The sequence below is a fragment of the Benincasa hispida genome, chromosome 12, assembly GCF_027475165.1.
Source record: "Benincasa hispida cultivar pf3 chromosome 12, pf3_genome.v1.1, whole genome shotgun sequence".
NCBI lineage: Eukaryota > Viridiplantae > Streptophyta > Magnoliopsida > Cucurbitales > Cucurbitaceae > Benincasa > Benincasa hispida.
In genome coordinates this window covers 330,161-340,431 of record NC_143489.1, presented here as the reverse complement: position 1 = coordinate 340,431, position 10,271 = coordinate 330,161, and the positions used below count along the sequence as shown (strand labels likewise).

Sequence of the window (10,271 nt, the reverse complement as noted above, 5' to 3'; positions counted from 1 at the left end):
CATGCACATTACCGCATACATATAGCTACAAGTCCCTGTGTTCGACCTCGGATTACCCGAGAAACTTGCGTTCGCATTATACTTGGCGTGAGCGCAAGAAAACTTGTGACAAGATGCATGGTCATCGCATACATTCATTAACGCACTATCAGTCCAACGCATGACCATCGACGCATGACTATCAACGCATATCTTAGGAACATGCATCGCATACCGTGTCCAAGGGATTTTAGTTGTTGAATAATTTGACTTTTAATTTTCCGTCACCAGTAGCCCATGCGTTAGTGAAGAGATGGAAGAACTAAGCTTAATCACTGACCTTAGTGGGCCAGCTATCATGTTTTAGATGCCTTAATCCTACTTAGTGGGCTAGTTGTCACTTTAAGCATGCATGATAGTCATGCACTCCTAAGTATATAAGGAAGGTTGAAAGAAGAGATCAGTTTGGTCATTTCACTTGTGCTAGGAAAGAAGGCATTCTGCTGAAGTAAAGCTTGAAGGATGCTGATGAAGAGCTGGATCTACCAAGAGGAGATTCCCACAAATTCAGGTTGAAATTTGAAGGAATTCTTTAGTGTCTCAAGTTTCCAGATGTTCTCAGGAAAGGTAGGAATATCAGATAATTCTGAGCTTAATACGAGGTATTTGAGGCTTAGAATTTAATGTAGGGAAGTTAAGAAATTTATGAACAAGTTTATAGAAGGAAGTTTTTCAAAATGATTCCTAGAATTTAAGTTATTCATGCTTGAAGTTGAAACTTGGAAATTTAGGGTTGAATATGCAAGTAGTTGCTTCCATGGGACAAGCAAGCAGCTGGCAGGCTAGGCTAAGCATTGGCAGGCACGCATGCATGGACGATGCTGACACGCAAGGCGTAGACATTGTGCGAGAAGTGAGCACACGACTGCATTGTTGACACGCAGGTCGAACTCAGGCTAGGCTAGGCATGGACGATGCTGACACGCAGGCTAGGCTAGGCTAATAACTATAACGTACGTGGTTGATCGCAAGTGCTGCCTATAGGTGTGCGAGGAGTGAGCACACGACTGCATTGTTGTTGAAGGTGCTGACGCATAGGTGAGTGATGCTTAATTTTATGAAGTGAAAATGTGGGTGATATACATTGATGAAATTGCATTGAGCATTCAAGTTTCCTCAGCAGAATCCAAGTGTAAATTCCATTGAGTTTCCTGGTAAGTCCAGGGTCGAACTCAAGGACTTGTGAAAATAGGTTGCGTTGGTAATTTTTATGAAAACCTTGCGGTAACTGGATAAATAAATAAATTGTTGGGATTGTTGTTTGCGTTGATGAAAAAATAAACAAATGCGGTGGAGTTTGAAAAGAGTTGATTAAACGGGAAATGCAATGATTATGCGGTGAATGGTTTGAGAAAAGTTTCGGCTAACACTTCCTAGGATGCGTTCATACTATGCGATCATGCAACGTGCAAACAACAGTAAACCATCTCTCGATGCGAATGCTATGGCTTCTAATGTTAGAACGCATGCGATATATGTGATAAGTCTATAGGACCTACACCTAAGCCTCTATTCTTATTTATGCGATGACAGGATAACACACACACAAATAAGGCGACCACATAATATCATTACTATCTCTAGGATGCATGCGATGCAGGTTGACAAATAGAGCTTATCTCTAAGTCCTTATCTCTTGTTTATGCAGTTCTAATCTTGCTCTTTTGAGTCTAGATTCTAACCTAGCTCTCTCAAGTCTTAGGTTCTTTCTTCAGACTCTCTCTCGAGTAACTCTAAAGAGGTATTTGGCACAACATAATACAAGATAATCACAAGCAATGAACTTCCTAGGTCATGTTAGCTTAGTTCTTCTCAACCCATTCGACTAGTTTAGCTACTCATGCGTATTAAGAGAGTGAACAGATGTAGAAATAGGACTTCCATTGTATAAATATGAAGATGAAGTACAAAATAACAATGCAAGTATAGAATAAAGAGTCTGGTAGCAATCTCTTGCTGCCCAAGCGTTTACATTGTTTTTCTACTCGTGCTCAAAAGATAATCTCGCTCTCGCGAGAATCGGCCCGCTCTTTGCTTCTACGCCCCACGGTTCTCTCTCGAGTTGCCCTGAGCGATCTCCGGTGTCACCACTCTTCTCTTGCTCCACCTTAAAATGAAAGAAAACTATGAACAAGGGCGTGCGAACTTGTGGAACAAAGAATAGTTAAACCCCTTTTCTGAAGGCTGCCTTTGGTATTTATATAACATCCAGGGTGAAAGGCAACTTCTCTCTCATGATTGTACAGATGGGACGGCTTTAATTCCTGACTGATGCGCCGAATATTTGTCACCGAAAAGCTGAATGTACTTGTGATCGTTATCAGCTATCAACTTAATTCGGATTCAACTGTCATCAGCTTTCTGTCCCATTGCGATTAATTAGCCTTTCACCCAGATGTGCCCTCCATGTTGTGCTGACCAAGATGCGGCAATCCTTCTTGAGAAAATGTTTGCGAGCACAATCATCGCAAAGCCTTGCGATGAAGTTGCGCTTGATCAATGATTTCCTTATGATCGCAATTTTCGCCTTGCGTCAATGCATGTTCTGCACAAAAAATACAAAAATCAACTGTTCTAATGCGATGAACGCATGCGACCGCAATATTATGGAATTGATGCTTAATGGACGCAATTTAACATATTTTATCAATGCAATCCAGCATTGCTTAAAAACTTAGCACTATGATAACGTGCATTTCTGTTCGTTATCAGTGAGCGTGTGGTGTGCTGGCACGGTGAGAGTGTCCTAGCACATAGGCAGGTGCTTGTGGCCACATAGTACCCATCAGCTATTCACACAAGGTATTTACTTAGCTAAGTGTAGGATGCACTAGGTGGGGTGATACGTTGTTGAATGTGGAAGACACTCTAAGTTTGATGTTAAGCTATTTCATGTAAGTTAAGCTCAAAAGGGAGCTAGTGGCATTAACCAAAAGTATTTGTCAATGTCACAGGGGAAACCTCAATAGGAGAAGCCTAGCAACCGTGAGGAAGTAGCCCAAGACTGTGAATGACAAAGTTTATAAGTGTTTTTCTCAATGTCTTCCAACGCATGATTTACTTTTAAACTAGTTTTAACAAGTTGTTTTCCTAACAATGTACTGCGTGAGTTTTAGTTTTATGAAGAGCTTTCTAAGTAACCATGTTTTCCTCAAGCTTTACTTTGAAGCAAGCCTAGTATGATAATGAACACATGAACGCATGGCCTAAATTTTCTAATTTAAAGTTTTTTGAAGCATGTGTTAACTAGCATTCCTAGGATTATGTAAACCTTTTATGATGATTACATTAAAAGTTTGTTTTACTGGAATGCTTAATGAACAAAGTCGAGTTTTTTTTCCTTAAAGTTTGGGCTATGAAGATATGATGAGGAAACTTGATACTGAAGGACTAAAAGAAGGTACCTGAGCCCCTGGTACCTAAGGTATGACGATATTCAGGGAATTAACACGTTTACATAGGTATGGTTTGACGTTGGTTGTGTAAAGACCATTCCACACCAACTAAGGATTTCGAAATTGGGAGATTGAGCAAAAGAGCTCTCCCTCAACTAAGGCTATATATTAATGATTTCTGTATGAGCATACGATTTCCATGGTTTGAATGTTTTACACATTTGATGCTTGAGAGTTTGAGTATTTGAAACTCTGAAGTTTTATATGATTGATATATACTTAATATTCAATAAATATTTTTTTTTAATTGTCACTCACTAAGCTACTAGTTCACTATTTTTGGTATTTTTCCTTTTCCCTAAGTAACGGTCAACTTCCTCGAGGATAGTTGTACTGCTAGTCTGCCATTCATAGTGAAAGTTAAAGCACAAGGAAAAAGGAGGAAGAGCTTAGGTGGTTTTGTGGTTTTGTCCATATTTTAGTTATCATGTACATATTAGGGACGAAGGGAAAATTTGACGGGACCCACTGTATTGTGTGTATGTAAATATGTTGCTGCTTATATGTATAAATCCAAGCACCTGTCCAAATTACTAAAGTTATAAAATGTCTGTAGAAATTATATATGTTAAGTTATTATGTATCTAAGGCTATTCTAGCAGGTAATGTTAGTGAGGATAGATAGTAGTTGTCATAAGAGGGTTGGAAAATGTAGTCTTCACCTATCCTCCTAAGATAGGAGAAGGGTTCTAGGGGGAGGTGTGACATCGATCGCTTTGCCATTAACTCAGTTACTCAAGAAAGGTCAATTTTCATGGAACCCTGAGGCTGAAGATGCTTCAAATAGGCTAAAGTTGGCAATGTTATCGATGCCAATGTTGGGTTTTCCAGACTTCTCCCAACCATTTACGGTGGAAACTAACACTTCGGGAGTAGATGTGGGTGCCCTAATGCAACAGCAGCGACCCTTAGCTTATTTCGAGGGGTTGCCTATTTCTGGGGGGTATAATACTATTTTGGTAGTGGTGGATCAGTTGCCAAAGGCTCACTTTATTGCTCTTAAACACCTTTTCACTATGAAATCTATAGCTGAAATTTTTGTAAAGGAAGTGGTAAGGTTGCATGGTTGTCCTTGAAGTGTGGTCTCAGATTGTGATCGAATTTTCACCAGCCGATTTCAGGAAGGGTAATGCAGCTATAGGGGACTCGATTGCGTCGCAGCACTGCCTACCACCCACAAACAGATGGACAATCAGAAGTCGTCAACTGTGGAGTTGAAATCTATCTGCGTTGTTTTGCCATGGCCACTCCTAAACAATGGTCTCAATGGTTAGCATGGGCCAAATTTTGTTACAACACCACAATTCACACATCCTCCAGTATGACCCCGTTCGAAGTTAATTATGACGACCGACACCTTCATTATTACCTTATGACATGGGCACAAGTTCAATCAAAAAAATTGGTATGTTATTGGGGGACCATGAAGCGATGATTGCTCCTTTAAAGATAAATCTGAGGAGAGCTCAACAATGTATGATCAAAAGTGCCAATTCCAAGTGTCGTGAAGTTCAATTTGAGGTGCATGATTGGGTGTATCTTAAGTTACGACCCTATCACTAGTCGTCCTTGGCATTGTTTGCTCCACCAAAGATTGCTCCCTAGTTTGTGGGGTCATTTCAGGTGGTGGCTCGCATGGGACCGGTGGCGTGTCGCTTGGCATTGTCGAAAGACTCCAACATTCATCCCATATTCCATGTTTCTATTTTGCGAAAGGCTATTGGTAATAATTTACCCATCATTTCTCTTCCACACAAGCTTGCTCCTGATCTATCAGTGCAAATGACTCCCTTTGCTTTGTTGGGGTTGCATAAGTCCTCATCCATTGGGCCGAAATTGAAGGTATTAATTCAATGGGATAATAGTTCATCGAAAAATGCTACTTGGAAGTAGGCTAATGTAATTCAATCTCTTTTTTCTGATTTTCATCTTGAGGACAAGCTGGCTTATTTGGAGACAAGTAATGATAGGCCCCTAATATTGAAGGTCTATAGCTATAAGAATAAGAAAGGGTAAAAGTCGTTGAGGGAGTGGACCCAAAAGGGATCTGGTTAGTTAAGGGGGTTTTGTGTCTATTATGGTTGTTTTGCTTACTCTCTTTTTATACTCTCTGAATGTGAGAGGGGGAAGTATCTTTTAGCAATTACTTTGTACTTGGGTTCTAGAGAATTAAGGAGAAATAGGGAATCTCTCGAAACTTTCCCCATTGACAATTAAAATTGAGCCTATCAAATACCTTAAACAAGATTTCAAAAATAATTTATAGTAACAAAAAGAAATAGTCTCTAAATTTTGAATCATGTTTTCTTTTGATGATGAAAACAAAGTAAAATGTTAACGACCAATATACCAAAATTTTGAACTAAAAATGCTCTGCTTTACCACCTTCAAAATTGAAACTATAGATTTTTTTAGCATAGGTGCCAACAAAAATCCAATAACATTACATGCCGGTAGCTTCTTTTTTATTTCAAAACTTGTACACAGATTTGAGCAAGCTTAGAAGAAATAATGATACAACAATTATACAACACCGCAAAACCCATCTGTTTCTCATAAGAAATCAAAATACAATTACCAAATGGCCTTATCCCACGAAATAATAATAATAAATAAATAATAAAAATAAAAACAAAGTACCCACTTCAAAACCCCTTGTGCCCTCTTGATCTCCTGAAATGAGGATGGGGAAGGGAGCCTAAAATTTAATGCTCCCAAACAAAGAACTGTGTGAATATCCACTTCTGATAGCTGATATGGGACAAAAATAAATGCGGCACAATATATTGCTCAATTCAATCATGAACTTGAATACAGCGTGATACCCTTTCATATATTCTTAAACATATATGCACAACCTTGATGCAATTTAATCAATAAAAATAAACTGATCATAAAGGACAATAAATGCAACAATTTTGTGTGTACTTGAACAGTTCTTTCTTCTTATAGCCTCTTTTCTTCCTGTATATTCTTCATTTATTCATTTGTACCTGAAAATCACAAGTCTCCAAAGAATCTGTTGTTGACCCCAGCTCTGTACATATGTAATTCTATAGCTGCAGCTGTTATACTGACCTCCATATATGCTGGAACAAACAGAACTTCACCCTCTTGAAATGTAATTTCTTCAGAATAGCCTGTCACAATTGTCCCTTTTCCAGACATCACTAGAAAGAGAGATGGTCCTGGGACAGATGGGAAGGACACAGATGCAGCTTGTGGAAGAATACAGCGATCAACTTCGAATTCATCGAAGGGAGGGGCGTACTTTCTCGTGTACTCATTCAAGGAAACTCCTTGCAAAATTTCAGGAAAACCCTGCACGTTGAAGGAACTGATTATGTGAGCAATCTTCTCAAGGACTGGACAGGGCAGATTAGAGGAGGTAAAAACAAAGACAAAAGACTCCAACTATTTGCCCCTATTCCCAATGGTAAATAAAGGTAGATCAATATGAATCAAGTCGTTCAAGATCGTACTACTGAGGCAATTTTTAACTACTTTCTGCAGCAAGCGCTAGAATGGGAGAAGTAAGACTATCAGAGTTATAGAACGATGTACATTGCTCCAACCAATATGAAAACCTTATTGTGAACAGTGACAGCATATAATGTGGCATTTAAGACTACGGTCAAAATAAAAAATGCAAACGAATTAATTTTAATAAGCCTGTAGACTTTAAGATAGAGGACATGGAAAAAAAGAACCAATAGCATATAATCGGTTTACACATTAGAATCGCATAATTATAAAAAACCACCTCCTGCATACATTCTGTGATTTACCTGTTTGTAGTTGAGCATTGAAAGAAGTGCTTGAACGTCTCTTTTTTTGGAGGTAAGGCCGGCACGAACAACATTGTCAGAGGTTGCCATACACTCGATGCATTCCCCAGATATATATGCATGGGGTTCATTTGGACCAACATATAATGCTTCGCCTGGTTTTAACTCCACATAGTTGAGAAAGAATGCTGCTAGTATACCAACATCAGCAGGATATTGACCTTCTAGTCTGAGAATCAATTGTTCTTTGGCAGATAATTGTCTCTTCTGATGAAAAGAAAAAAAACAAAGAATGTAATACAATGAGAACTTGCATAAAACAATGTGAAAGCAGATGAATAATACTTTCCAGAGACTGATGAAGTGAGAGAACAACTTAGGTTTATCATGAAATGTATCCTTTCAATCATAGAACTTGCTAATGATGGGCCTTGAGGTTTAAAATATATAACAATGAAAAATGCCAAATCCTGCTGACAAGATAATTTGCAGAGATATAAAACTTCAGTTACCTTTTTCTCCAAACTAAGACGCCTTTTTAGTTTACATATAGCCTCGCGAACTATGCCCTTGTTAGATGACATGATCTGACTAAATATAGACTCAAAAAGCTGTTTTACTTTCTCCTTCCCATCTTGCTCACTTTCATGTGAGAACTTCTCTGCATCTGCACATTGGACTAATTCTACTATCTCAGGAACGCTACTAAGCACCACCTTGAGCTCCTGGAAAATAATGAAATAAGTAAAATCAAATGACATGGATATTGCAAAGTAGAGGAATTTATAAGGAAACTTCATTCATCATCTGTTACTTATATTCTTCGATTATTTTTCTGAATGTACTCATCTGGTAATACATGCACAATTAACCAAAAAGCTGAATCAACATCTTGATTTGAGTTTCTTTCATCTCTCTAAACCCATTAGTGTAATACGAACAGAGTAAGAATTATTAAGATATTTTCACTTAACTAACAGGAAAAACAAGGATTTTTGTGCTTAAAATAATTTTAAGAAACTTTTCAAAAACCCCAAAAGAACTACCCTTTGCTACTATATGTTGTGGTACCTTAGAGCTGATGAACCCACAGAGGGCCTCAAATCCAGTCAATGCAAGAGCCATTTCAGGCTTGTGATTATCATCTTTATAGATGCTTGGTTGAGCTTGGTTCAAGGATCTCGCCAAATCTTTATCTGGATGAGCCTGAATAGATAAAGCCTTCTCTATCGACAGCACCTATGCTCCCAATAAGAAATCATCAAGTTGCAGTCCAACTGAGCTCAAAACATTAACATCAAGGAAAATAAGAACGGTAATTGAGATTCGAGAAACTAATTTAACATGCAATTCAAAGAGCTGCAGCACATAATTTTAGTTTATGAAGCATGAATGTCATTCAACAGTATCTCAGCATCCGAATTAACTAACACACCGACACAATGTAGACCATAATTAAAACCCAAAATTCCTGTCCCATTGTGAAATCTTAAACGAAATCAAGCACACCGACAAAACACATTCCCCAAGGATCTAATGGAAAAGAAAACGGACCTTGAAGAGAAAGGGAAGATCGCCTCCCCATTTCCTCGCAACTTTATCACCAAGCACAGCACCCGGATCGACGGAGATCCAATCCTTGAGACTCAGGGGTTTGGATCCAAACGCAGCGCCGGCATTATTGTCCCGTCCAAAAACAACAAAAGACGGTCCCGATTTATGCGTCCCAATCCAAAATTCGGCGTAACATTCCCTCGGATCGAGACTGCAGCAACCTGAATTGAGCAAAAACAGCCTCGCGACTTGGGAATTACACCCAATAACCCCCCAATCGTAGTTTTGAACACAACATTTGAGACGAAGGAGCCGCTTCCTCCTGTCGGCGCCTGACAGTCTCTTCTTCCTACACTTCTTCAATTTGTTATCATCTTCCTCGTCCATTGGTCATCAACGAGAGGCACACGAATGGAGGTTGTTAACGTAATCCTTTCCATATGCTGTAAATTTGTCAAATTAGACTCCAAATTAGGCCAAGATTCACAGATGTGGTATCAGAGCCATATCTAAAAAAAAAAAGAAAAGAAAAGAAACTCTTCCTCGTTTAACCTCGTTCTCGTGCCCACTCTGCTCCCATCCGCCTCCCGCCCAAAACGCCGCTAGAAATCGAGAATAGCTAAGCCTGAGACGCTGAATGTAAGAGATCAGAAATTGAGATCTGAGATGTGAAATGGAAAAAACAGAGAAACACAGAGAAAGATGGAAGAGTGAAGAGTTACGTTTGGAGTTTGAACTCAGTACCACTGGAGATCGACGGACTGGAGGAGAGAGACGCCGTGAGGGAGATCGATGGACTGAAATGAGAGAGACGGCGTGACGGAGATCGACGGCCAGAGGAAGATCGACGGCGAGGGAGCAAAGTAGTTAGCGGTGAGGTGAAGGAGATAAGATAACCGACGCGAGGGAGAATGTGAGAACGGAGATGACGGTGTTCAAGCCTGAGGGAGTGAAGGGAAATCGCCGAAGGAAGAAACTGAAAACTGAAAAATGAAAATCTTATGAACTTATAAAATTATATATATAATTAAATCTAAAATGATGTGGGGTTGGGTCGGTTCGACCCGACCAAAATAATGTATAACTGAGACCAACCCGAACCGGAAAAAATTAACCCAACCTAATCAGAAGTTACGGCTTATGGGTCATTTGAATTGAATACGGATGTATTTGGGTTTTCTTTTTTTTTAATTATAATTATTACTTTTTGGAATGACTCGTTCACAAACCTCTGTATGATTCATGATCTATCCCTCGTAAATGTAAGAAATCTAACATTCTACTTATATCATAAGACATTACTTCATTTTATAACTAATCGCTTTATGGATGGCTATGTGTATCGTAGTCTTAACGCAATGGCCCTCTTTATTACTATTTTTATTTTTCTATTATGTTTTCCCCATTTTTCTCATAGTTAATTATTTTTGGGTTA

At 39.0% G+C, this 10,271-nt stretch overlaps 1 protein-coding gene across 4 annotated transcripts; it reads right to left on the bottom strand.

Moving 5' to 3' along the window:
• Positions 1-6,251: 6,251 nt before the first annotated feature.
• LOC120068104 (mannose-6-phosphate isomerase 1-like) lies at positions 6,252-9,843 on the bottom strand. Of its 4 annotated transcripts, none has more exons than XM_039019798.2 (7): positions 9,559-9,843; positions 9,389-9,469; positions 8,837-9,279; positions 8,354-8,521; positions 7,795-8,007; positions 7,283-7,549; positions 6,252-6,815 (listed from the first exon to the last, which is right to left on the bottom strand). In XM_039019798.2, the coding sequence occupies exons 3-7, from the start codon at positions 9,221-9,223 to the stop codon at positions 6,495-6,497; spliced, it is 1,356 nt and encodes a 451-aa protein (XP_038875726.1). In that variant the 5' UTR covers positions 9,224-9,279; positions 9,389-9,469; positions 9,559-9,843; the 3' UTR covers positions 6,252-6,494. The 4 variants fall into 4 exon arrangements, with proteins under 4 accessions (XP_038875726.1, XP_038875727.1, XP_038875728.1 ...); XM_039019799.2 differs by having other exon boundaries at positions 9,389-9,461; positions 9,559-9,837; XM_039019800.2 differs by having other exon boundaries at positions 9,581-9,828.
• Positions 9,844-10,271: the final 428 nt, after the last annotated feature.